Consider the following 27150-nt stretch of genomic DNA (forward strand, 5'->3'; position numbering starts at 1 on the left):
TGCAAGATTTTTGCTTCCTGTCCCCACAACCTTATGCTCCACAGGTCTAGACACTTTAGTTCCAAAGGGAGGTATGCTCCCACCTGGAGAGACATCACTGATTCCATTGAACTGGAAGTTAAGAATGCCACCTGGCTACTTTGGGCTCCTTATGCCTCTGTATCAGCAGGCAAAGAAGGGCGTTACCATACTGCCTCGTGTGATTGATCCTGGTTACTGAGAGGAAATCGGATTGACATTACATAATGGAGGTAAAGAAGAGAATGTCTTGAATGTAGGTTATCCCTTAGGGCATCTCTTAGTACTACCATGCCCTGTGATTAAAGTCAATGAAAACTACAGCAGTCCAATTCTGACATGACTACTAGTGGCCCAAAACCTTCAGGAGTCAAAGAACCTTGACCAGCTGAGGTGCTTGCTGTGGGCAAAGGGAATACGGAATGGGTGGTGGAAGAAGTTAACTCTAAATATCACATGACCAGTTGCGGAAATGAGGACTGTAATTGTTACGTTTCTGCTTTCTCTGTTGCATCAAATACTTTTGTTTTTTTCACTTAGAAAATATAAAATATAAACAGGGCTAGTGCATTTCCGGCTGTATGTTTGTTTGCTGTATCATGTTAGGTGCAAATACGACTTTATAATTGTCTCTTCTCTATTCAGAGATTATGTATGGTTTAAGGAGATGTGTACAAGTGCCATGTTGACAAGGGGTGGACTGTGGTGGTTAAGATTGCATGTCAACTTGGCTGTCTATGATTCTCAGTGTTTTGGCAGTCATATACTGTTGTGATCACTTCCCTGTTGAGATTTTATATGTGATCACCCCCATGATGGGATCTGCTGTGAGTCGCCAGTAAGTTGAAGGGGAGTTTCCTTGGGCGTGTGTCCTGCATCCAAGTATAAGTGGATGTTCTGGCTTTTGCGTATGCTGGCTCCTGCAGCTGGCTCCTGTTCATCTGACCTCCGGTTCTTGGGACCTGAGCGAGCAGCTTACCTGTGGTCTTGCCTGCCAGTCTTGGGATTCATCAGTCTTCACAGTCTGTGAGCAAGAGCCCTGCTCATCGACCTGCTGATCTTGATTCATCAGCCCCTGCGGCTACGTGAATCAAGGGAAGCGTTGCGATCTTGCCTGCTGATATTGTGGTTCATCCATCTTCACAGCCTGTGAACATACCTTGTTAATATAATTGTTGCAACTTTGTTATCAGGTTGATGAATACCATTAGAAAGAAATGTGTAATATTAATCGCTACTTTGTTGTTCATAGTACTAGTGCTTTTTATCTGATTATTTAAAAAAAAACCTGTTGAATTAATCTGCCTATGGTTAGTCTCTCAATGGAAGTCTGTTAGTGGTTCAGCCAAATAAAAAAATCTCAGTTGCCCTCAAGACCCCATAAGTGCAGAGTAGAACTACATTCCATAGGGTTTGCAAGCTGTGACCTTCTGGAAATATTGCCAGGCCCTGTTCTGAGGAATCTCTGGATGGGTTTGAACTGCTAACCTTGCAGTTAGTAGTCAAGCACTTAACTGTTTGTGCCACCCAGGGACTCCTAGTCTCTAAAAGGAAGTCAATTAAAGGCTCTTAGCATTCTGAGTAGGGATATGAGAGATGAGCTGAGCACCTGTTTAGTATTAGGTAGCAATTATGATATAACTTTTCTCTATTTTGAGCATCCCAGCATCCAAATGAAATCTGTATACATTCCTATCTCATCACTATATCAAATTAAAAACCCCAAACTTGGGGAAAATATACTCTACATTTTATCCTTCATATTTTCACCACAAACATTTTTCTTATTTACCATTTGAAAAACAGTTTTCCTAAAGTATAATTAATATACAATAAAGTACGTATTACAAGTGTGTAATTTGATAAGTTTTGTCACCTTTGAAACCATCACAAGTAATAAAAAATAGTGAACATATCCATTATTCCCAAACGTTTCCTTTTCCTTTGAAATTCTTCACTCCAGCCACTCCACCCCCAAACAACCACCTGTCTGCTTTTTGTCAGTATACATTTGCATTTTTGTCACTATAGATTTGCATTTTCTAAAGGTTTATATGAATGTAATCATACAATATGTACTGTTTTTCATGTAGCTTCTTTCAGTCAGCAAAACTTTTTTTATTCTTTTTTTTAATTGTGCTGTAAGTAAAAGTTTACAAATCAAGTCAGACTCTCATACAAACATTTATAAACACCTTGCCGTATACTCCTAATTGCTCTCCCCATAATGAGAAAGCACACTCCTTCCCTCCTCTATTTCTTTTTGAGTCCATTTGGTCAGCTTCTAACCTTCTCTATCCCCTCATCTCCCCTTCAGACAGGAGATGCCAACATAGTCTCATGTGTATACTCTATCCAAGAAGCTCATTCTTCACCACTATCATTGTCTATCCCATAGTCCAGTCCAATCCCTGTCTGCAGAGTTAGCTTTAGGAATGGTTCCTGTTTTGGGCTAACAGAAGGTCTGGGGACCATGACCTCTGGGATCATTCTAGTCTCAGTCAGACCATTAAGTCTTGTCTTTTTACGAGAATTTGGGGTCTGCATCCCACTGCTCTCCTGCTTCGTCAGGGTTTCTTTGTTGTGTTCCCTGTCAGGGCAGTCATCGGTTGTAGCCGGGCACCATCTAGTTCTTCTGGTCTCAGGTTGATGTAGTCTATCATTTATGTGGCCGTTTGTGTCTCTTGGACTCATAATTACCCTGTGTCTTTGGTGTTCATCATTCTCCTTTGCTACAGGTTGGTCGAGACCAATTGATGCATCTTAGATGGCCGCTTCCCAGCATTTAAGACCCCAGATGCCACTCTCCAAAGTGGGATGCAGAATGTTTTCTTAATAGATTTTATTATGCCAGTTGACTGAGATGTCCCCTGGAACCATGGTCCCCAAACCCCCGCGCCTTCTTCACTGGCCTCCAAAGCATTCAGTTTATTCAGGAAACTTCTTTGCTTTTGGTTTAGTCCAGTTGTGCTGACCTCTTCTGTACTGTTTTCTTTCCCTTCACCTAAATAGTTCTTGTCTACTATCTAATGAGGGGAACCCTTCTCCCTTCCTCCCTCCTTCCCTTCCCCGTCTCCTAATGATCAAAGAATAGTCTCTTCTTTGTTTAAACTATTTCTCGAGTTCTTATGATAGTGGTCTCATACAATATTTGTCCTTTTGCAACTGACTAATTTCACTCAGCATAATGCCTTCCAGATTTCTCCATGTTATACAGTGTTTCACGGATTCATTATTCTTTATTGATGCATAATATTCCATTGTGTGAATATACCATAATTTCTTTATCCATTCATCTGTTGATGGGCACCTTGGTTGCTTCCGACTTTTTCCTATTGTGAACAGTGCTGCAGTGGACATAGGTGTGCATGTATCTGTTTGTGTAAAGGCTCTTTATTTCTCTAGGATATATTGCAACGAGTGGGATTGCTGGATCATATGGTAGTTCTATTTCCAGTTTTCAAAGGAAGCGCCAAATTGTTTTCCACAGTGGTTGTACTATTTTACATTCCCACCAGCAGTATGTAAGTGTTCCAATCTCTCCACAACCTCTCCAACATTTATTATTTTGTGTTTTTTGGATTAATGGCAGCCTTGTTGCAGTGAGATGAAATCTTATTGTAGTTTTCATTTGCATTTCTCTAATAGCTAATGATCCTGAGCATTTCCTCATATATCTGTTAGCTACCTTAATGTCTTATTTAGTGAAGTATCTGTTCATATCCTTTGCCCATTTTTTAATTGGGTTATTTGTCTTTTTGTAGTTGAGTTTTTGCAGTATTATGCAGATTTTAGAGATCAGACACTGATAAGAAGTGTCATAGCTAAAAACTTTTTCCCAGTCTGTATGTAATCTTTTTACTCTTTTGGTGAAGTCTTTGGATGATCATAGGTGTTTGATATTTAGGAGCTTCCAGTTATCTAGTTTCTCTTCTGCTCTGTTAGTAATGTTTTGTATACTGTTTATGCCATGTATCAGGGCTCCTAATGTCTCTATTTTTCTTCCATGATCTTTATTGTTTTAGATTTTATATTTAGGTCTTTGATCCATTTTGAGTTAGTTTTTGTGCATGCTGTGAGTTATGAGTCTTGCTTCGTTGTTTTGCAGATGGATATCCAGTTATGCCAGTACCATTTGTTAAAAAGACTGTCTTTTCCCCATTTAACTGATTTTGGGCCTTTGTCAAATATCAGCTGCTCATATGTGGATGGATTTATGTCTGGATTCTCAATTATGTTCCATTGGTCTATGTATCTGTTGTTATACCAGTACCAGGCTGTTTTAACTACTGTGGTGGTATAATAGGTTCTAAAATCACAGAGTGAAGCCTCCCACTTTGTTCTTCTTTTTCAGTAATGCTTTACATATCTGGGGCCTCTGTACCTTCCATATGAAGCTGGTGATTTGTTTCTCCATCTCATAAAAAACGTCATTGGAATTTGAATAGGAATTGCATTGTATGTGTAGATGGCTTTTGGCAGAATAAACATTTTCACAGCATTAAATCTTCCTATCCATAAGCGAGGTATGTTTTTCTGCTTGTGTAGGTCTCTCTTGATTTCTTGCAGAAGTTTCCTGTAGTTTTCTTTGTATAGGTCTTTTACATCTCTAGTAAGATTTATTCCTGCTATAAATGGTATTGATTTGGTGATTTCCTCTTCGATGTTCTTTTTATTGGTGTATAGGAATCTAACTGATTTTTGTATGTTTATCTTGTATCCTGATTCTCTGCTGAACTCTTGTATTTCAGTAGCTTTTCTGAAGATTCTTTATGGTTTTCTCTGTTGTATAAGATCATGTCATCCACAGATAAAGATACTTCTCTTTACCAATCTGGATGCCCTTTATTTCTTTATCTAGCCTAATTGCTGTGGCTAGGAACTCCAGCACAATGTTAAATGAGAGTGGTAATAAAGGGCATCCTTGTCTGGTTCCTGATCTCAAGGGGAATGCTTTCAGACTCTTTCCATTTAGGATGATCTTGGCTGTTGGCTTTGTATAATATGCCCTTTATTATGTTGGGAAATTTTCCTTGTATTCCTATTTTGCTGAAAGTTTTTATCATGAATGGGTGTTGAAGTTTGTCAGATGCTTTTTCTGCATCGCTTGATGAAATCATGTGGTTCTTGTCTTTTGTTTTATTTATATGATGGATTACGTTGATTTTTTTCCGAATGTTGAACCATCCCAGCATACCTGGTATGAATCCCACTTGGCCATGGTGAATTATTTTTTTGATATGTTGTTGAATCCTATTGGCTAGAATTCTGTTGAGGATTTTTCCATGTAAGTTCATAAGGGATATACCCAAAACCAGTGCCGTCGAGTCGATTCTGACTCTTAGCGACCCTATAGGACTGTAATTTTCTTTTTTTGTGGTGTCTTTACCTGGTTTTGGTATCAGGGATATGCTGGCTTTATAAAATGAGTTTGGGAGTATTCCGTCCTTTTCTATGCTCTGAAATACATTTAGTAGTTGTGGTGTTAATTCTTCTCTGAAAGTTTGGTAGAACTCTGCAGTGAAGCAGTCTGGGCCAGGGCCTTTTTTTATTGGGAGTTTTTTGATTACCTTTTCAGTATCTTCTTTTGTTATGGGTCTATTTAGTTCTACCTCTCTGTGTGTTAGTTTAGGTAGGTAGTGTGTTTCTAGGAATTCATTTCTTCTAGGTTTTCAAATTTGTTAGAGTACAGTTTTTCATAGTAATCTGATATGATTCTTTTAATTTCAGTTGGGTCTGTTGTAATATTGCCCATCTCAGTTCTTATTTGGGTTATTTGCTTCCTCTCCTGTTTTCCTTTTGTCAGTTTGGCCAATGGTTTATCAATTTTGTGAATTTTTTCAAAAGAACCAGCTTTTGGTCCTGTTAACTCTTTCAGTTTTCTATTTCATTTAGTTCTGTTCTGATTTTTATTATTTCCTTTCTCCTAGTGCCTGAAAGGTTCTTTGTTGCTGTCGTTCTATTTGTTCAAGTTGTAGGTATAATTCTTTAATTTTGGCCCTTTCTCCTTTTTTGGATATGTTCAGTGCAACTTTTGATACATGTTGTGGGTATCTATCAATAGTTCGTTTTTTATTGCACAGTGGTATTCTGTCCTGTGAATATACCACAATTTGTTTTTTCATTCATCTGTTGATGGACTCTTGGGTTATTTCCAGTTTGGGGCTATTACAAATAAAGGTGCTATGAACATTTATGCACTCATCTTTGTATGGCCGTAATATGTGCTTTTCTCTTGCGTAAAAGCATAGAAGTAGAATGGCAGCATCGTTTGGTAGGTTTGTATGCTAGTCTTTTACAAAATTAGAAAACGAAAATTTGAGAAAGATGAGATGGGGCACTGGTACCCCAGGCACATTCTCAGATAGGTGATTTGTAGAGAGAAATTCTTTTGGAAGTTGAGAATCTGGAAATTGATTCCTTTTAAGAGGTTCTAGGAAACCCTGGTGGCATAGTGGTTAAGTGCTACGGCTGCTTATCAAAGGGTCGGCAGTTTGGATCCACCAGGCGCTCCTTGGAATCTCTATGGGGCAGTTCTATTCTGTCGTATAGGGTCGCTATGAGTCAGAATCGACTCAACGGCACTGGGTTTGGTTTTTTTGGAAGAGTGTCTATACCTGCTGGTGCCTAAAAAGAATTTCTGTATTCCCCTTGTTGTTGTTAGGTGCCATGGAGTCAATTCTAACTCATAGTGACCCTACGTACAACAGAACAAGACACTGCCCCATCCTGTGCCATTCTCACAATCATTGCTGTGTTTGAGCCCATTGTTGCCACTGTGTCAGTCTGTCTCATTGAGGGTCTTCCTCTTTTTGTTGACCCTCTACCTTACCAAGCGTGATGTCCATCTCCGGGGACTAGTCCTTCCCGATCAAACGTCCAAAGTATATGAGATGAAGCCTCGCCCTCCTTGCTTCTAAGGAGCGTTCTGGCTGTACTTCTTCCAAGACAGATTTGTTTGTTCTTCTGGCATTCCATGGTATATTCAGTATTCTTCACCAACAACATAATTCAAAGACATCAGTTCTTCAGACTTCCTTATCGATTGTCTAGCTTTTGCATGTACATAAAGCAATTGAAAATATCATGACTTGGGTTAGGCACACCTTAGTTGTCAAAGGTGACGTCTTTGCCTTTTAAGACTTTAAAGAGGCCTTTTGTAGCAGGTTCGCTTAATGTAATACGTTGTTGTGAGTCGGAATTGACTTGATGGCAGGGGGTTTGGTTTTTGGTTTTTAATATGTTCTTTGATTTTTTTTTTTAATTTTTATTGTGCTTTAAGTAAAAGTTTACAAATCAAATCAGTCTCATAAACAAAAACTTATATAGACCTTGCTATATACTCCTACTTGCTTTCCCTCTAGTGAGACAGCACACTTCTTCCCTCCACTCTCAATTTTCGTGTCCATTTGGCAAGCTTCTGACCCCCTCTGCCCTCTCATCTCTTCTCCAGACAGGAGCTGCTCACATAGTCTCATGTGTCTACTTGATCCAAGAAGCTCACTCTTTACCAGTATAATTTTCTATCCCATAGTCCAGTCCAATCCCTGTCTGAAGAGTTGGCTTCGGGAATGGTTCCTGTCTTGGGCTAACAGAAGGTCTGGGGAGCCTGACCTCTGGAGTCCGTCCTGTCTGAGTCACAACATTAAGTCTGGTCTTTTTACGAGAATTTGAGGTCTGCATCCTGCTGTTCCCCTGCTTCCTCAGGGGTTCCCTGGTGTGTTCCCTGTCAGGGCAGTCGTCAGTTGTAGCCAGACACTATCTAGTTCTTGTCTCAGGCTGATGTAGTCTTTGGTTTATGTGGCCCTTTCTGTCTCTTGGGCTCATAGTTTCCTTGTGTCTTTGGTGTTCTTCATTCTCCTTTGCTCCAGGTGAGTGGGTTGAGACCAACTGATGCATCTTAGGTGGCCACTTGCTAGCATTTCAGACTCCAGACGCCATGCTCCAAAGTGGGATGCAGAGTGTTTTCATAATAGATTTTATTGTGCCAGTTGTCTTAGATGTGCCCTGAAACCATGATCCCCAAACTCCTGCCCCTGCTATACTGGCCTTCGAAGCCTTCAGTTTATTCAGGAAACTTCTTTCCTTTTGGTTTAGTCCAGTTGTGCTGACCTCCCCTGTATTGTGGGTTGTCTTTCCTTCATCTAAAATAGTTCTTATCTACTATCTGATTAGTGAAAACCCCCTCCTTCCTTCCCTCCCTGCTGAAGTAACTATCAAAGATTTTCTTCTCTGTTTAAACTATTTTTTGAGTTCTTCTAATAGTGGTCTCATAGAACATTTGCCCTTTTACAACTGACTAATTTCACTCAGCATAATACTTTACAAATTCCTCCATGTTATGAAAAGTTTCACGGATTCATCATTTTTGATGGGTAATATTCCATTGTGTGACTGTATCATAATTTATTTACCATTCATCCTTTGATGGGCACCTTGGTTGCTTTCATCTTTTTGCTATGGTTAACATTGCTGCAGTGAACATGGGTGTGCATATATCTGTTCGTGTAAAGGCTCTTTATTGCTCTAAGATGTATTCCAAGGAGTGGGATTACTGGATCCTATGGTAGTTCTATTTCCAGGTATTTAAGGAAGCGTCTAATCGATTTCCAAAAGGTTGTACCATTTTACATTCTCACCAGCAGGGTATAAGTGTTCCAACCTCTCCACAACCTCTCCAAAATTTGTTATTTTGTGTTTTTGTGGATTAATGGCAACCTCGTTGGAGTGAGATGGGATCTCATTGTAGTTTTAATTTGCGTTTCTCTAATGGCTAATGATCGTGAGCATTTCCTCATGTATCTATTAGCTACCTTAATGTCTTCTTTAGTGAAGTATCTGTTCATATCCTTTGCCCATTTTTTAATTGGGCTGTTTGTCTTTTTGTAGTTGAGGTTTTGCAGTATCATTTAGATTTTAGAGCTCAGACACTGATCCGAAATGTCATAGCTAAAATTTTTTTTCCCAGTCTGTATGTAATCTTTTTACTCTTTTGGTGAAGTCTTTGGATGAACATAGGTGTTTGATTTTTTGGAGCTCCCAGTTATCTACTTTCTCTTCTGGTGTTTGTGTATTGTTAGTAATGTTTCGTATACTGTTTATGCCATGTATTAGGGCTCCTAGCATTGTCCCTATTTTTTCTTCCATAGTCTTTATCATTTTAGATTGTATACTTATGTCTTTGATCCATTTTGAGTTAGTTTTTGTGGATGGTTTGATGTATGGGTATTGTTTCATTTTTTTTGCAGATGGATATCCAGTTACGCCAGCACCATTTGTTAAACAGACTGTCATTTCACCATTTAACTGACTTTGTGCCTTTGTCAAATATCAGCTGCTTATATGTGGTTGTATTTATGTCTGGATTCTCAATTATGTTCCATTGGTCTTTGTATCTGTTGTTATACCACTACCAGGCTGTTGTGAATACTGTGGTGGTACATAGGTTCTAAAATCAGATAGAGTGAGGCCTCCCACTTTGTTATTTTTCAGTAATGCTTCATTTATCCACCGCTTTTATATATTATATGAAGTTGGTGAGTTGTTTCTCCACGTCATTAAAAAGTGTCGTTAGAATTTGGATCAGAATTGCATTTTATGTAGAGGTGGGTTTTGGTAGCATAGACATTTTTACAATGTTAAGCCTTCCTATCCATGACCAAAGTATGTTTTTCCACTTATGTAGGTTTCTTTTGCTTTCTTGCAGTGGTGTCTTGTAGTTTTCTTTGTATAGGTCCTGTACATCTCTGGTAAGATTTATTCATAAGTATTCTATCTTCTTGGGGGCTACTGTAAATGGTATTGATTGGGTGATTTCCTCTTCAGTGTTCTTTTTATTGCTGTATAAGAATCCAACTGATTTTTGTATGTTTATCTTGTATCCTGATACTCTGCTGAACTCTTCTATTAGTTTCAGTAGTTTTCTTGAGTTTTACATAGGGTTTTCTGTGTATAAGGTCATGTCATCTCCAAATCGAAACACTTGTACTTCTTCCTTGCCAATCTGGATGCCCTTTATTTTTTCATCTAGCCTAATTGCTTTGGCTAGGACCTCCAGCACAATGTTGAATAAGAGTGGTGATAAAGGGCATTTTTGTCTGGTTCCCCATCTCAAGGGGAGTGTTTTCAGACTCACTCCATTTAGTATGTTGTTGGCTGTTGGCTTTGTATACCATTTATTATGGTGAGGAATTTTCCTTCTATTTCTAAGATCATGTTGTTCTTGTCTTCTGTTTTATATTTGTATGATTTGTTTTATTTGTTTTTCTAATGTGGATCCTTACCTGCATATGTGGTATGAATCCCACTTGATATGTTGTTGAATTCTATTGGCTAGAATTTTCTTAAGGATTTTTGCATCTAAGTTCATGAGGGATATAAATAAAAAAAAAAATTTTTTTTTAATTTTATTTATTTATAGGTGTGTGATTTTCTTTTTTTGTGGTGTCTTTACCTGGTTTTGGTATCAGGGATATGCTGGCTTCAAAGAATGAGTTTGGGAGTATTTCGTCCTTTTCTATGCTCTGAAATCCCTTTAGTAGTAGTGGTGTTAGCTTTCTTCTGAAAATTTGGTAGAGCTCTGCAGTGAAGCCGTCCAGGCCAGCGTTTTTTTTTTGTTGTTGTTGGGAGTTTTTTGATTTCCTTTTCAATCTCTTCTTTTGTTGTGTGTTTGTTTATTTTTTCTACCTCAGTATTTGTTAGTTTAGGTAGGTAGTATGTTTCTAGGAATTCATCCACTACTTCTAGATTTTCAAATTTGTTAGAGTACGATGTTTCATAGTAATCTGATATGATTCTTTTAATTTTAGCTGGTCTGTTGTAATACCGCTTATCTCATTTCTTATTCGGATTATTTGCTTCCTCTCCTGTTTTTGTTTTGTCAGTTTGGCCAGTGGTTTATGAATTTTGTTAATTTTTTGAAAGGACCAGCTTTTGGTTTTATTAGCTCTTTCAGTTGTTTTTCTGTTCTCTGTTCATTTAATTTTGTTCTAATTTTTAATGTTTGCTTTCTTCTGGTGCCTGAGGGTTTCTTTTGTTGTTCTATTTGTTGAAGTTTTAGGGATAATTCTTTGATTTTTGCTATTTCTTCTTTTGGATGTGTGCATTTATTGATATAAATTGACTTCTGAGCACTGCTTTTGCTGTGTCCCAAAATTTTTGATAGGAAGTGTTTTCATTCTCATTGGATTCTATGTGTTTCTTTTTTCCATCCTTGATGTCATGTATAACCCAGTCATTATTGAGTGGCTTATTGTTCACTTTCCAAGTGTTGATTTCTCTGCTTTTTTTGTTATCGATTTCTACTTTTATGGGCTTATGGTCAGAGAAGATGCTTTGTAATATTTTGATGTTTTGGATTCTGCTAAGGCTTGCTTTATGACCTAATATGTGGTCTGTTCTAGAGAATGTCATATGTGTGCTGGAAAAGAAAGTATACTTGGCTGCTATTGAGTGGAGTGTTCTATATGTGTCTATGAGGTCTAATGGTTGATTGTAGTGTTTAGATTTTCCGTATCTTTATTAAGCTTCTTTCTGGATATTCAGTCCTTCACTGAAAGTGGTGTGCTGAAGTCTCCTACTATTTTGTGGAGCTGCCTGTGTCTCACTTTTCAATGCTGTTAGAGTTTGTTTTATGTATCTTTCAGCCCTGTCATTGGGTGCATAAATATTTAATATGGGTATATCCTCCTGGTGTATTGTCCCTTTAATCATTGTATACAGTCCTTCCTTATCCTTTGTGGTGGATTTAACTTAAAAGCCTGTTTTGTCAGAAATTACTATTAGCAGTCATGCTCTTTTTCAGTTGTTGTTTGCTTGATGTATTTTTTCCCATCCTCTCAGTTTTTGTTTGTTTGTGTTTCTTATAGGCAGCATATAGATGGATTGTGCTTTTTATCCATTTTGCCACTCTCTGTCTCCTTATTGCTGCTTTTAGTCCATTTACATGCCATGTAGTTACGGATAGATATCAGGTTAGTGCTGTCATTTTCATGTCTTTTTTTGTATATTGTTAACTTGCTTTTTCTCAGTTAATTTTTTGTGCTGAGTAGTTTATCTTTATATATTGTTTTTTTGTGTGTCTTATTCATTCTTGTTGATATTGTTTCTGCTGAGTCTGTTTTTTTCTTGCATTTTGTTTTGAGGAGTTGGATCGTTAGTCTCCTTTGTGGTTACCTTAGTATTTACAGTTTTTCTAACTTTAAACCTAACCTGTATTCCTCTCCATATGAAAGATCTATTACCCCATTTCTCAGTCCGTCCTTATTTTTTTGGTATTGTCTTTTTCATGAAGACATTGCTGTTTCCCTGTTTTGAATGTCTTTTTATCTTGATTTGTTTTTGTGATTTCCCTATCTGGGTCAACATCTGATTGTTCTGTCCACTGTTCCAGTCTTGGGTTGATATCTGATATTATTGACTTTCTAACCAGAGTACTCCCTTTAATGTTTCTTGTAGTTTTGGTTTGGTTTTTACAAATTCCCTAAACTTGGGTGTATCTGGAAGTGTCTTAATTTCACCTTCATATTTGAGAGAGAGTTTTGCTGGATATATGATTCTTGATTGGCAATATTTTTCCTTCAGTGCTTTACATAAGTCATCCCACTGCCTTCTTGCCTGTGTGATTTCTGCCGAGTAGTTTGAGTTTATTCTTACTGACTCTCCTTTGTAGGCGACTTCGTTTATCCTTAGCAGTTCTTAAAATTTTCTCTTCATCTTTGGTTTTGGTGAGTTTCATTATGTGTCTTGGTGACTTTCGTTTAAGATCTACCTTATGCGGAGCTCGATGAGCATCTTGGATAGATATCTTCTCATCTTTCATGATATCAGGGAAGTTTTCTGCCAACAAATCTTCAGTTCTGTCTGTATTTTCTGTTATCCCTCCCTGTTCTGGTACTCCAGTCACTCGTAGGTTATTTCTCTTGATAGAGTCCCACATAATTCTTAGGGATTCTTCAATTTTTTAAATTCCTTTACCTGGTTTTTCTTCAAATATATTGGTGCCAGTGCTTTATCTTCAATCTCACCAATTCTGCCTCCCACTTGCTCAGTTCTGCTCCTCTTATTTTGTATTGAGTTGTCTAATTCTGTGATTTTGTTGTTAGTCTTTGGAATTTCAGATTGCTGTCTCTGTGGATTCTTGAAGCTTATTAAATTTTTCGTTATGTTCTTGAATAACCTTTTCAATTTCTTCAGCTGCTTTATTTGTGTGTTTCTTGGCTTGTTCTGCGTATTGCCTGATCTCCTTCCTGTTGTCTTTCCTGATGTTTTGAAGAGTTCTGTATATTAATCTTTTGTATTCTGTATCTGGTAATTCCAGGAAGGCACTTTCATCCACAAGATCCCCTGATTCTTTGTTTTGAGAGTTTGTTGAATAGATTTTGGTCTGCTTCTTTATGTGACTTGATATTGACTGTTGTCTCTGATCCATCTATAAGTTACTTCGTTAGTTTTATTTTTGCTTACTGTATCCTAGTTTTTTGTTTTGTTGTGTCCAAATGGGTTGCTTGAGTAAGCTAGCTTGCTAATTTTCAGCTTTTAAGTTCTATCGTCCTGTCATCAGATGGCTAGAGCTGTTACCAGGTATATGAGGCTGGAGTCCATTCACTTTTCTTGTATGGATTCAGCTCAAGTGTCCACGTAGTTGTTCATCAAGTATGTGGTACAGGCTATGTCCCACACTCTTAGAGGAGCCAGGGGTATTATTGTAGGTACTGGTATCTTGTTGCAGTGGGGGGTCACACTCTGAAAAAGCAGGCAGCTGACAACCATCCCCCAAGTGTCTGTGAGAAAAGTGCATCCCTGTTCCCTAGAGCCCACAGGTCGGTGGGTTCTGCAGATGGAACAAGGGCACGCAATGCTTTTGGTTGTAAGGACTGGGAGGTACCAATTATCCTTGGACACCTGTCCGTGGGTTGCTGGGTGACCTGAGCAGAGCCACCAGTCCTTAGGACCCTGATGTGGGTGGGTGAGGACCCTGTTTAATAGGTAAAGCGGTGTGAAACATCAAACAGCCACCTTTCCACCACAGAGCTAAAACAGTTGCAGTCTGCCAACAAAGGCGTATTCTTCTGAAATAGGCCCACACTTCTCCATGCAGGGAGGAAAGGTATTCAAAGTCCAGGGACCGTTTATGCCTGGACAAGAGCTGCTTCTTTCCAGAGCTCACCTGGTTACTGGAGCTGGCAAATTATCTTTTCCGCAATTGTGAATTTATTCTTTCTCCAAGGCCAGGAGAATGGCTCAGGGTGTGCTGTAGGACGCATCTCAGGCCCAGGGAAATTGACAGGCACCGAAGCCGGCCTAGGACCTGGGGCACAGTAAAATATACACAAGTCCTTAGCTTTTGCCAAGAGCGCTGTTCTTCTCTGGTTCCGGAGGTGTGAGTAGGCTATGCGGCTGGGTGTTTTTCCTTGAGGAAACTGCGTCCGAACACTACTTCCAGCCCGCCACAGTCACTCCCAGGAATGGTGCCTAAGGTTTCCCAGTGATTCAGGTCCGGCAACTCCTCTCTGCTTCTGAACCGTCTCTCCCGCTGCTGTTCAGTGTGTTTTCTAACTTTGCCTTTGATGTTCAGGGCTCCTAGCTTGTCATAAATATAATCATTTCGCTTGTTTTTTTGGGTCTTACTCTGCGATTTCAGCCCCACCTCTCTGTTGTTTGATTTCTTGACTGTTGCTTCCATGGGTATTGATTGTGGGTCCAGATAAAATGAAATCCTTGATGTCAGTCTTTTTTCTATGTATCATTATGTTGCTTATCGGTCCAGTTGTGAGGATTTTTGTTTTGTTTTCTTTATGTTGAGTTGTAATCCATTCTGAGGGCTGTGGTCTTTGATCTTCATCAGTAAGTGCTTGAAGTCCTCTTTGCTTTTAGCAAGGAAGGTTGTGTCATCCATATATCATGGTTGTTAATGAGGTCTTCCTCCAGGCCTAATGCTGTGTTGTTCTTTATATAGTCCAGCTTCTCAGATTATTTGCTCAACATACAGACCGAGTAAGTATGGTGAAAGGATACAACTCTAATGCACACCTTTCCTGATTTTTGAACCACGCAGTATCCCCTTGTTCTGTTCGAATGACAGCCTCTTGGTTTCTGTACAGGTTCCTCAGGAACACAATTAAGTGTTCTAGAATTCGCATTCTTCACAGCATTACCGATAATTTGTTATGACCCACAGAGTCGAGTGCCTTTGCACAGTCAGTAGAACACAGGTAAACATCTTTCTCGTATTTTCTGTTTTCAGCGGTGATCCATCTCACGTCAGCAGTGATATACGCTGTTCTACATTTTCTTCTGAACCTGGGTTGAATTTCTGGTAGTTCTCTGTCAATGTATTGCTGCAGCCACCCCTGATTTATCTTCAGCAAAATTTTACGTGTGTGTGATATTAATTATATTGTGTGATAATTTCCACATTCCATTGGATCACCTTTCTCTGGAATGGGCACAAATATGGATCTCTTGTAATCGGTTGGCCAGGTAGCTGTCTTCCAAATTTCTTGTCATAGACAAGTGAGCACTTCCAGCCTTGCATCCGTTTGTTGAAATATCTCAATTGGTATTCTATTAATTCCTGAAACCTTGTTTTTTGCCAGTGCCTCCTGTGCAGCTTGGCATTCTTCCTTCAGTACCATCATATGCTACTTGATCATATGCTACTTCCTGAAATTATTGAATCTCTACAAGTTCTTTTTAGTACAGCTTTTGTGTATTTCCTTACATCTTCTTTTGATGCTTCCTGTCATTCAATATTTTGCTCATAGAACCTTTCAAAATTGCAACCTGTGGCTTGAATTTTTTCTTCACTTCTTTCAGCTTGAGAAATGCTGAGCCTGTTCTTCCTTTTTGTTTTCTAACTGCAAGCCTTTGTACTTTTCATTACGTACTTCACTTTGTCTTCTGAAGTCACTCTTTGAAATAATCTGTTCAGCTCTTTGACTTCATCATTTCTTCATTCATACTCCTAGGGGTACAGTATTCCAAATAGAAGACAGATGACTTAGAGAAGTCCCCCAGGTACTTCACTTCTGGCCTCTGCTCCAGCTCTTTGCTTCAGATAGATGTTCTGTCTCACAGACGTTTTTACGATGGTCTACTCCAGTTTAAACAAATATTCCAGGTTCTTTTGTTTTTAAGGGTAGTTATGGTAAAAACATAAAGGATTAACCTGGGGGATCCAAGGATGGAAAATTAACTCAGACAAGCTGCATATAGATATTTTTAAATACATAAAATTTGATGAATGTTAAAGGGAATTTATGAAGTATAAATTTGGTTTCAGGCCTTAGAAAAGGCAAAAGATGCTGGAAGAAAAGAGAGAGTACTAGTAAGACAACGAGAACAGGTTACAGCTCCAGAAAATATCAATTTGGACTTGACTTATTCGGTAAGTGTTGAAATACCTGCTGAGTAAAATTATTTTGGCTGTGGATTTATGGATCCCCATAGTCTTTTTACTTTTTTCATTCTCTTTTGTTTTCTTGGAAACCCTGGTGGCATAATGGTTAAGAACTATGGCTGATAACCAAAAGGTTGGCAGTTTGAATCCACCAGGTGCTCCTTGCATACCCTATGGGGAGTTCTACTCTGTCCCTTAGGGTTGTTATGAGTCAGAATCGACTCGACGGCAACATGTTTTGTTTTGAAATCTTGTTGGACTTCAGGTGCCCAGTATTAGATTAATAATAATCCTTAGTTCTTGGGACACTCTAATCTTTCATCTGTGCAGTGATCTTTTTTATCTAGTTAGTTGTATAATTTGTTGTTTTTAATAATGTCATAAGTACTTGCTAACTCAATATCCAAATAAATGCTGTGACCTTGACAATAGCCTGCATCTAATACATAGCACCCTTTTACTGACCCAGTCCCACCTCCACCAGAGGTAAACATCATCTTAAACCACGAATTTGGCATTCTCTTGCTTTCCTTATGTAGTTCTTTTTGCATCTATGTATTTTCCTAATATGTACATTTTTTATTATAGTAGTTTTTAACTTTATAAAAAGTGTATCAGGCTATTTATAATCTTGTAGACTTTATTCCATTGCTTAGATTCATCTATATTGTGTTACCGTAATTCATTCATTTGGACCAAAAATCCAGTATTCTTTTAGTTTAGTGTTTTTAATATAAATTGTTTTTTTGAAATTGAGCTCATAAGTTGGTTATATTTTTTAAAGATTGCTAGTATTTGTGATCTACCCAGTTTGGTTATTTTAATGAAGTCTTTTCAGTCTGTGATCTTCAAGAACTTCAAACTAGGCAAATAAGATAATATGAGGGTGTGAAAAAATAAAAAAAACCTAACACTTATAATTTCTAGCAAAATTTTTTTAACTCTGAGAATATACTTCCAAGATCCTTGGTATTTATAGCACTGCTTAGAAGTGTATTTTCAATGGGAAAAGTTTTCATATGCGAAATTAATTGAGAGAAAAAGCATTTGAAACTGATTAAGAACCATTTTTAAAATGTTTACCATTTATAGCTAATATTTTAAAATTCCTTGGAATATTTAGATTAGGGAATAATTTATGATAATTTTTTTACCTCTAGAAACATAATTTACTATAACTTAATGACTTAAATTATAATTTTGTATATAGAGAAATGCTATACAAATTCTTCTCTGATGTAATTTAAAGTTTATTTCTACAATGATGTTTATATTTATGAAGAGAATTTGGTGGACTATCTTGCTTATCCTTTTCATCACCAGCAGGTATAACAAAAAAAATTTTTTTTTAATATAACACTACACATTTATTCTTTATAGGTCTTCTTAAGATTAATGGTTGACAAATAAGTTAGAATACTTACAAAATTAAGGTAAAATTTGGAGGACAGGTGTACCTATCTTAATGTTCTCATTCATTTGGATGCAGGCTATTTCAGTGTATGTTTCATTTTGTAATTGGTTTGGTATGTTGCTATAACCAGGTAACTTTGTTGTAGGATTTTAATATCTAGAAATATTAGAGGCAGAGGGGGCCTAAAGTAGTTATTATATGTCTTTTTTTGCACTATTTTCTTCCTTAGGTTCTTTTCAATTTGGCCAGCCAGTATTCAGCTAATGAAATGTATGCCGAAGCACTAAACACATATCAAGTGATAGTGAAAAATAAGATGTTTAGCAATGCAGGTATGTGTAGATTATTCCAAAAAGTATAGTTTTTTGTAATGCTAATTTATATCTCCTCATTTTATCCTTCTTTATAATGAAATGATTTATTCTTTAACAAATTTGTATTTATGATAGGTTTGTTCTGCTTAAAGATTTTGTATATGTCAAAATACACACAAATACAAATGCAGAAATGCTGAGTTAGTAAAGATATACTGCCTAATGTAACCAGTAACCACTTGCCATCAAGTCGATTCCATCTCATGGCGACCCCATGTGTGTCAAAGTAGAACTGTGCTACATATGGTTTTCAATGGCTGATTTTACAGAAGTAGATCACTAGGCCTTTCTCCTGAGGGACCTCTTAGTGGACTCCAACCTCCAACTCTTCGGTTAGCAGCCAAGTGCATTAACTGTTTGAACTATCCAAGGGACTCCATAAAAAACCAAAACCAAACCCATTGCCCTTGAGTTAATTCTGACTCATAGTGACCCTATAGGACAAGGTAGAGCTACCCTCATAGGATTTCCAAGGAGCAGCTTGGTAAATTAGAACTGCCAACCTTTTGGTTAGCAGCCATAGTTCTTAACCACTATACCACCAGGGCTCCCAAGGAGTACATACTGCCTAATAAAACAAAAAATGTATTCTGTTATCACAAGTTGAATGAGCCATGGTAACCCCATAGAACCTGCTTTTCCTTATGTAGATTTATCCCCAAGGGACTATAGTATTTATATTGTATAATTTTTTGGTGGCAGTGTTATAGTTTATTAGAATGTCATTTCTTTAATATCATATTAAAGTGCATATGGCATTATTAAATCTAATTTTAAATGTTTTATATTTTTTAAATCCTATGTTTTTCTTAGAAGAATGCGCCTCCAGTTTTATAGTGTAAATCAGTTGATTTCCAGACATATTTTCATGACCCATCTGTCTTAAATTCTACTTCCCCACAGAAGAATACTGTGCATATATGTGAAAATAGTATAACGATTTCAAAGTTAGAATTTTAGGCAGTATCTGAAACTTTGTAATTTGAGAAAGTGTTGAAGGATATGAATTAAGGTCATCTAAAATATTGTAGAAAAGTGAAAAAATAGAATATTATACATTTAATAAATTTTTTTAATTAGGAAGATTGAAAGTGAATATGGGAAATATTTATTTAAAGCAAAGAAATTACTCCAAAGCCATTAAATTCTACCGGATGGCATTAGATCAAATTCCAAGTGTCCATAAAGAAATGAGGTAAGTTTATACCAAGATAATTTTGTAAAATTTGTTTTAGTATTTTTTTTTTATCTTTTCTTTTTAGAAACACTATAACTCTCTGACCTGTTGTTAGTGGGTCAGTGTTTTGAGTTGCATCTACATAAGAGGTATCATATTTATATCTGTAGTATTTTGGTCTGTTCCCTGTGACTACTTCCACGCATTTGTATAATGACAGGTTAAGGTTAAACACATAATATGCGATTAAGTGGGAAAAAAAAAAAAAACAACTAAGGTTATTGGCCTATATAGGGATTAACTCTGCAGGCCATTAACACCATAATACTGCTGAATAAAATCAAAATAACAATCCTCCAGAACACATCAGACCCTAGTTTACAAGGCTAGAATGTTATGCCCTTGCTGTAGTTTAAGAGTGAAATAGTGAAAAGAAGGGATTACTTCTGAATCTCAGAAGAATAGGAGAGAAAAGGGAGAGTTGGGATATTTTCATTTTCTACAATAGCAGAAATTGTAATTTAACCATATGTTTTAGTGCTAACTAGGGAATATAGTATGTTTGGTCATATTTTTCCCCTAGTCATCTTTGCTCTTTAAAAGGTAATATATTCATAAATGCCATATGCTTTACATTATTCATGACACTTCATTATTATCAACAAAAAATTATTTTCCAGGCATGGACCAGTAATGTGAAACTGGCCTTCAAAAGTAGAGGATGCCAAGAGATGGAAGAAAGAGGAGGGCAGCTCCAGGGTGGCAGCAAAGGAGTTTATTAGGGAGACTTACATACAAGGCGAGTCCTGGGCAGCAGTAGGACCAAAGCAGATCTTTGCACTTAACAGTGGGAGGGCAGAGGTTTTATATCAGTGGTGGACAATAGTGGCTACAAGCCACAGGCTTACATAAAAATGACTCAGCAAATGACAGTGAACTAGCAGAATGCATGAGGGTGCCTATGCTCAGTGGTTCATAAAACCACTTTCTCCTCAGTTCATTCCTCGAGGCCAACTCCTACAATCTAGCACATTCCCCCACCTGTGCCGTAGTATGAGAGACCCTGTTCCCTCCCCACTGGGAACAGATACAGAAGTGGTGTTTGCCAGGTGCCATGTGGCGTCCATGCATGTGCAAGAGACGGAAAGTTAATGTGTGCCCAGAACAGGGAGAAGCCTTCTCTGATAAGGAGAAGGAACTTAGAAAGTGAAGGCAGCCCAATTCCCAACCTCCTTACCAGAGAATGTTCTGGGCCCAAGGCCTTTACTTAGGCAGCCTGGATGGGAGGCATAGAGGGAGACCATTCTGCCAACAGTCAACCCGCCAACTCCCATCAGGGTGCCAGAAGAAGAACCAAAGCAGCACCAAGTTCTGGTATACACATCACCAATTTTGGATGTTGAGCTGCATGTCCATGGTTTTGTGCATAACCCTGGTGGATGTCATGTTTGTGTGTCATTTGTGGTAGCATTTAATAAGGGTTATTGATAGGACTGTCCCCAGCAGATTGAACAGGCCTGCCTGCAGGTGGCTTGGATTAAGCCACCTCAGTTGTGGCTTAAACCAAACGAACTGAATAGATCAAAGTACTGCATTTGTCCAGCCTTACATGTTTATAACATGTCCTGATTCATTTATGTAAAAACAGCATATTTCTCCCAATATGCCACGTTATATGAACAGTACACATTTCAGTACAGGTAATACAAAAGCTCTTTTTTTCAGCACAGTTGAACAAGATATTACCATTGCCAGACCAGGCTAATTCAGACTTGGTGTAGTTTTAAGTGAACGTACATTGGACCACCTGGTCATATTGGTCACATTTTGCAAGTTCTCCATATCCAGAGTAACATCAAACTCCATCTCAAAAGTACCATTCTCAGAGCCAAACCATCTAGCTCTGTGCTGTTTACATTTTTAACACAGAGAAATTTCCTTATAAAGTTGAAGCATTCCCCATAGGCAGCTTTCATACTTCAAAAGATATTCTCCAGAGACGGAGCCAAAATGGCAGAGTAGTCATATGCTTCTGGTGATCCCTCTTATAGCAAAGACCTGAAAAAACAAGTGAATCTATTATATATATGACAAGCTAGGAGCCCTGAACATCACAGGCAAAGTTGGGAAAGCAGACTGAGTGGCAGAAGAAAGGAGAGACGGTTCAGAAGCAGTGAGGAGTTGCCAGTCCTGACTTGGTGGGAACCAGCACCCCTCAGGCACAGTCCCCTGGAGCGACCATAAAGGGGCTGGCAATAACATTCAGGATGTGGTTTCCTCAGGGAGAGAGAACAAGCAACACAGAGTCTACTCACACCTCCGGAATCAGTGAAGAACAGCACTCTCAGCAAAAGTTACATGTTTGCATCTAATTTACTGCACAGATCAAATGGCAACCCTTGTGAAAGAACTCTCTCACATTTATCTGATCCCTCTGCCCTAGGCCTCAAGCTGACTTCAGTGGCTGTTGATTTCCCTGGGTGTGGGATAGCTCCTGCTGTGCATCCTGAGCCATTCTCCCAGCCTTGGAGAAGGAACAAATGAACGAATGGGGAAAAAAATAATCTGGCAACACCCCTAAGCTGGGAACTAGGGCAAAAGCAGCTCCTGTCCAGGAACAGTTGGTCCATGGACGTTGAATGCTTTTCACGCCTGCATGGACCTGCATTGGCCCATTTTAGCAGCTCAGGCCTTTGTTGGCACACTGCAACAGTGTTTGTGCCTGAGACCTAACATGAACTGTTTCAGCTGTGTGGTGGAAAGACAAGTTTTTTACGTTTGACACCTCTCTTCCTACTAAGCAGGGACCTCATCTACCCACATTACGATCCACCCACGCCACCTAGCCATCCACACCAGGGGTCCAAGGATAAGTGGTGCATCCCAGCCCTTACAGCCAAAAGCATTGGGTACCCATGGTCCATCTGTAGAAACCACCCATCTGTGTGCTCTAGGGAAAGGGAAGTGCTTTCTTCACAGACACTCGAATGGTTGCCAGCCCACTGCTGTGCTCAGAGCGTGATCCCCTGTTGCAAGCAGATACTTATGCCAAAACTACTCACCCCTGCCCCTCTAAGACTGTAGGACAGAACTTACACCACACACTTGGTGACCGACTACCCGGACACCTGAGCTGAATCCATACAAGAAAAGTGAATGGACTCCTAGGCTCATATACCTGGTAACAGCTCTAGCTATCTGGCGCAAATAATCGAGCTCGCTCATTCAGGCAGCCTATTTCGGCATATCAGAACAAAGCAAGAAGCTACGGCACAATAAACAAACATGAAATAAATCAATAAAATAGCATAGATGGCTCAGAGACAACAGTCATTATCAAATGCCATAAAGAAGCAGGCCATGATCAGTTCAATAAGCTCCCAAAACAGAGAATCAAGGACTCTTCTGGATCAATAGATATTCCTGGAATTCCCAAAGGTAGAATACAAGAGATTAATACACAGAACTCTTCAAGAGATCAGGAAGGAGATCAGGCAAAATGCAGAAAAAGCCAAGGAACACAGAGATAAAGCAGTGGAGGAAATTAAGAAGGATATTCAAGAGCCTAATGAAAAACTTAATAGGCTGTAAGAATCCATAGAGAGACAGCAATCAGAAATTCAGAAGATTAACAATAAAATTCAGAATTAGACAACTGAATAGGAAGTTAAAGGAGCAGAATTGAGGAACCGGAAGTGAGAATTAGTGAGACTGAAGGTAAAACACTTGGCACCAATATATTCGAAGAAAAATTGGATAAAATGATGTAAAAAATGAAGAAACCCTAAGAATCATTGGGACTCTATCAAGAGAAATAACCTACAAGTGATTGGAATGCAAAAACAGGGAAGGATAACAGAAAATACAGAGAAAATTGTTTGAAGATTTGTTGGCAGAAAACTTCCCTGATACCATAAAAGATGAGAACATACCTGTCCAAGATGGTCATCAAACCCCATATAAGGTAGATCTCAAAAGACAGTCACTGAGGCATATTATAAACAAACTTGCCGAAACTAGAGTTAAAGAGAGAATTTTAAGAGCAGCTAGCGATAAATGAAAAGTTATCTAAAAGGGGAGTCAATAAGAATAAGCTCAGACTACTCAGCAGAAACGATGCAGGCAAGAAGGCGATGGGATGACATAAAGCCTTGAAGGAAAAAAATTGCCAACAAAGAATCATATATACGCAAAACTGTCTCTCAAATATGAAGGCGAAACTAGGACATTTCCAGATAAACAGAACTTTACAAAAACCAAACCAAAACTACAAGAAATACTAAAGGGATTTCTCTGGTTAGAAAATCACTAACATCAGATGACAACCCAAGACTAGAACACAGGACAGAGCAACTGGGTATCAACTCAGACAGAGAAATCACAAAAATACATCAAGATAAATGCTCAGAACAGGGAAACAGTGATCTCATTATGAAAAAGATAACATTAAATCGACAAAGAGGGACTAAAAAATGTAGTCATAGATATTTCATATGGAGAGGAAGTCAAGGCAATATAAAGAGATTAATGTTAGGTTTAAACATAGGAAAATACGGGTAAATATTAAGGTAATCACAAAGGAGACTAACAATCCTACACAAAAAAAATAAAATACAAGAAAAACATAAAGACTCAGCAAAAACAAAATCAACAATGAAAAAGAGGAAAAGACAATATATAAAGAAAAACTACTCAGCACAAAAAATTAACTGGAAAAAAGAAACTTTGAACAACACACAAAAAAGACATCAAAATGACAACACTAAACTCATATCTGTCCAGTTACACTGAATGTAAAATGACTAAATGCACCAATAAAGAGACAGAGTGGCAGAATGGATACAAAAAACGATCTGCCTATATGCTGTCTGCAAGAGACAGACCTTAGACTTAAAGACACAAAGGAACTAAAAATCAAAGGATGGAGAAAAATATATCCAATAAACAACAATCAAAAAAGAATAGGTGTGGCAATATTAATTTCTGATGAAATACACTTTAAAGTTAAATCCACCACAAATGATAAGGAAAAACACTGTATAATGATAATATATACTAGGAGGATATAACCATATTTATGCACCCAGCGACAGGGCTTCAAGATACATAAAACAAACTAACAGCATTGAAAAGCGAGATAGATGGCTCCACAAAAATAGTAGGAGACTTCAGCACACCACTTTCAGAGAAGGACTGAACATCCAGAAAGAAGCTCAGTAAAGACAAAGACGATCTAAATGCCACAGTCAACCATTTGACCTCATAGACATATACAGAACACTCCACCCAACAGCAGCCAAGTATATTTTCTTTTCCACTGCCCATGAAACATTCTCTAGAATAGACCACATATTAGGTCATAAAGCAAGCCTTAGCAGAATCCAAAACATAGAAATATTATAAAGCATCTTCTCTAATCCTAAAGCCATAAAAGTAGAAATCAATAACAGGAAAAGCAGAGAAAAGAAGTCAAACACTTGGAAACTGAACAACACCTTGTTCAAAAACTACTGGGTTATAGAAGAAATTAAGGACAGAATAAAGAAATTCATAGAATCCAATGAGAATGAAAACACTTCCTATCAGAAACATTGGGACACAGCTAAAACAGTGCTCAAGGGTCAAATTATATCAATAAATACACATGTCCAAAAAGAAGGACAGGCCAAAACCAAAGAATTATCCTTACAACTTGAACAAAGAGCAACAAAAGAAATCCTCAGGCATCAGAAAAAAGTAAATAACATAGAGCAAAATTAAATGAAACAGAAAACAGAAAAACAACTGAAAGAGTTAATAAGCCCAAAAGCTGGTTCTTTGAAAGTATCAACAAAATCGATAAACCATTGACCAAACTGACAAAACAGAAACAGGAGAGGAAGCAAATAACCTGAGTAAGAAATGAGATGGGCGATATCACAACAGTCCCAACTGAAATTAAAAGAATCATATGAGGCGGGGACCAAGATGGCTGACTAGGTAGAAGCTACCGCAGATCCCTCTTACAACAAAGACTTGGAAAAACAAATGAATTGATCACATACATGACAATCTATGAACCCTGACCATCAAACACAGAACTAAAGAGTTGACCTGAGTGACAGGGAAGCGAAAAGCCGCGCCCTGAAGCAGCGACCACTTGTGGAACCAGCGTACTGTGCCACAGCCTTGAGCCCTCGCGGTTCCCTGGTGTCAGTGAGGTGGGGCTGATTGCGGCTTACTGAGACGGGGCAAGCACAAGACACAGCCCTAATCCCTAACCCCCTGGGGTAACCTCGGTAGAGACTCAGCCAGCACAAGCAGGCTGCGCAGTGACGCAGCTGACAAGAGAACGAGCAACCACAGAGAAGCAGTGACTGGTTTTGGAGCCCGGAGCCAGCATCCCAGTCAGAAAATCTTGGCGCCAGTTTTGCACTTAGTGCAGAGGAGCTGAGCACAGCTTCTTGAGATGGTGCAAGCATGGGACGCAGCCCTAGCTCCCTGAAGTAACCTTGGGGGAAACCCAGCCGGTGCACACAGGCTGCACAATGACACGGCTGACAGGAGGAGAGATCACTGGGAAGCAGCGAATGCTTTTGGAGCCTGGAGTCCAGCATCCCAGCCAGAAAACTTTGGCACTGGGCTTTGGACTAGGAGCATAGGAGCTGATCACGGCTCCTGAGACGGCACAAGCACAGAACGCAGGCCTGACCCTCGGGGGCAATCTCGACCCACTGAGCGCACACAGGCTACACACCTCTGTGGAATCTCAGATAAAACAGTCATCACCAAGCAAGATAAGTAACTTTGTCTATATTGCTACTCTCTCCTATCTATCCAATCCCTCCCCTCCCTGCCCCAGGCGGCTTCATTAATATTGGGGGGGGGGTTCCTGGAGTGCTGTGGGGGGGGGCTCCTAACCCATTCTCCTGGCCTGCAAGAAGCAGCTGCTTACAGCCCAGGGATGAAAAATCCTTCCCTGACTTCCCTAAACTGGAATAAAAATACAAAACCAGCTCCAGCCAAGCATATGAGATCCACAGTCTTTGCCTTTCATTCCTACAGGGAACAAGGTGGCTATTATAATGCAAAAGCAATTCTGATAGAGATCTGACTGTAATTGTTTTAGCAAAACACTGGAAAGACAAGTTTTCCAGGTCTGATATCTACCTATTAAACAGCCCTCACTGATCCACAGTGGGGAACTGAGGGCTCCAGCTCCACCCAAACCACCTAGCCACTTGCCAAAGGGGTCTGAGGGTACTGATGCCTACCAATCTTTAGAGGTAGAAACATTGTGAGCCTAAGGTACAGCTGCAGAGCCCACCCACCAAAATCTGGGAATAGAGACACACCTACCTCACTGGCACGTGGGGGAAGGCTGTCAGCATCCTGCCGTCCTTGGACTGTGACCCCCCTGCCACTATTAGAATCTCGTGCACACAACTATCACCACTACTCTTCTACGTTAATAGGTGGCACTCTACACCACACACTCAGTGACCCAAAGTCAGAACACCTATTTTATTCAAGAATAGTGAATGGACTCTTAGGCTTATGTATCTGGTAACACCCCAAACCAGCTCGTAATACGACATAAGTGATTCAAAGGCTACTACAATCAAGACAGTGCAATCTAGTAGTCCATCTGGATATATTGAAACAAAACAAGATAAGACTCAGTGAGTGAATATAAAATAAATCATTAGAATATAGATGGCTTGGAGACAGCAGTCAATATCATATCACATAAAGAAGCAGACCATGATTGCTTCTACAAATCCCCAAA

At 38.9% G+C, this 27150-nt stretch overlaps 1 protein-coding gene across 6 annotated transcripts in view; it reads left to right on the plus strand.

The window, feature by feature from the left end:
- The window catches only part of IFT88 (intraflagellar transport 88), a 240607-nt gene that overhangs the window by 42900 nt on the left and 170557 nt on the right, over positions 1-27150 (plus strand). For 5 of the 6 annotated variants that reach the window (XM_049867325.1, XM_049867329.1, XM_049867326.1 and 2 more), the window contains 3 exons: positions 16301-16405; positions 18061-18163; positions 19286-19400. In XM_049867325.1, coding sequence (XP_049723282.1) covers positions 16301-16405; positions 18061-18163; positions 19286-19400 — 323 coding nt within the window. The remainder of the gene's footprint in view (positions 1-16300; positions 16406-18060; positions 18164-19285; positions 19401-27150) is intronic. The other variant, XM_049867328.1, reaches the window with a different exon arrangement.

This window comes from Elephas maximus, chromosome 23 (assembly GCF_024166365.1).
Source record: "Elephas maximus indicus isolate mEleMax1 chromosome 23, mEleMax1 primary haplotype, whole genome shotgun sequence".
NCBI lineage: Eukaryota > Metazoa > Chordata > Mammalia > Proboscidea > Elephantidae > Elephas > Elephas maximus.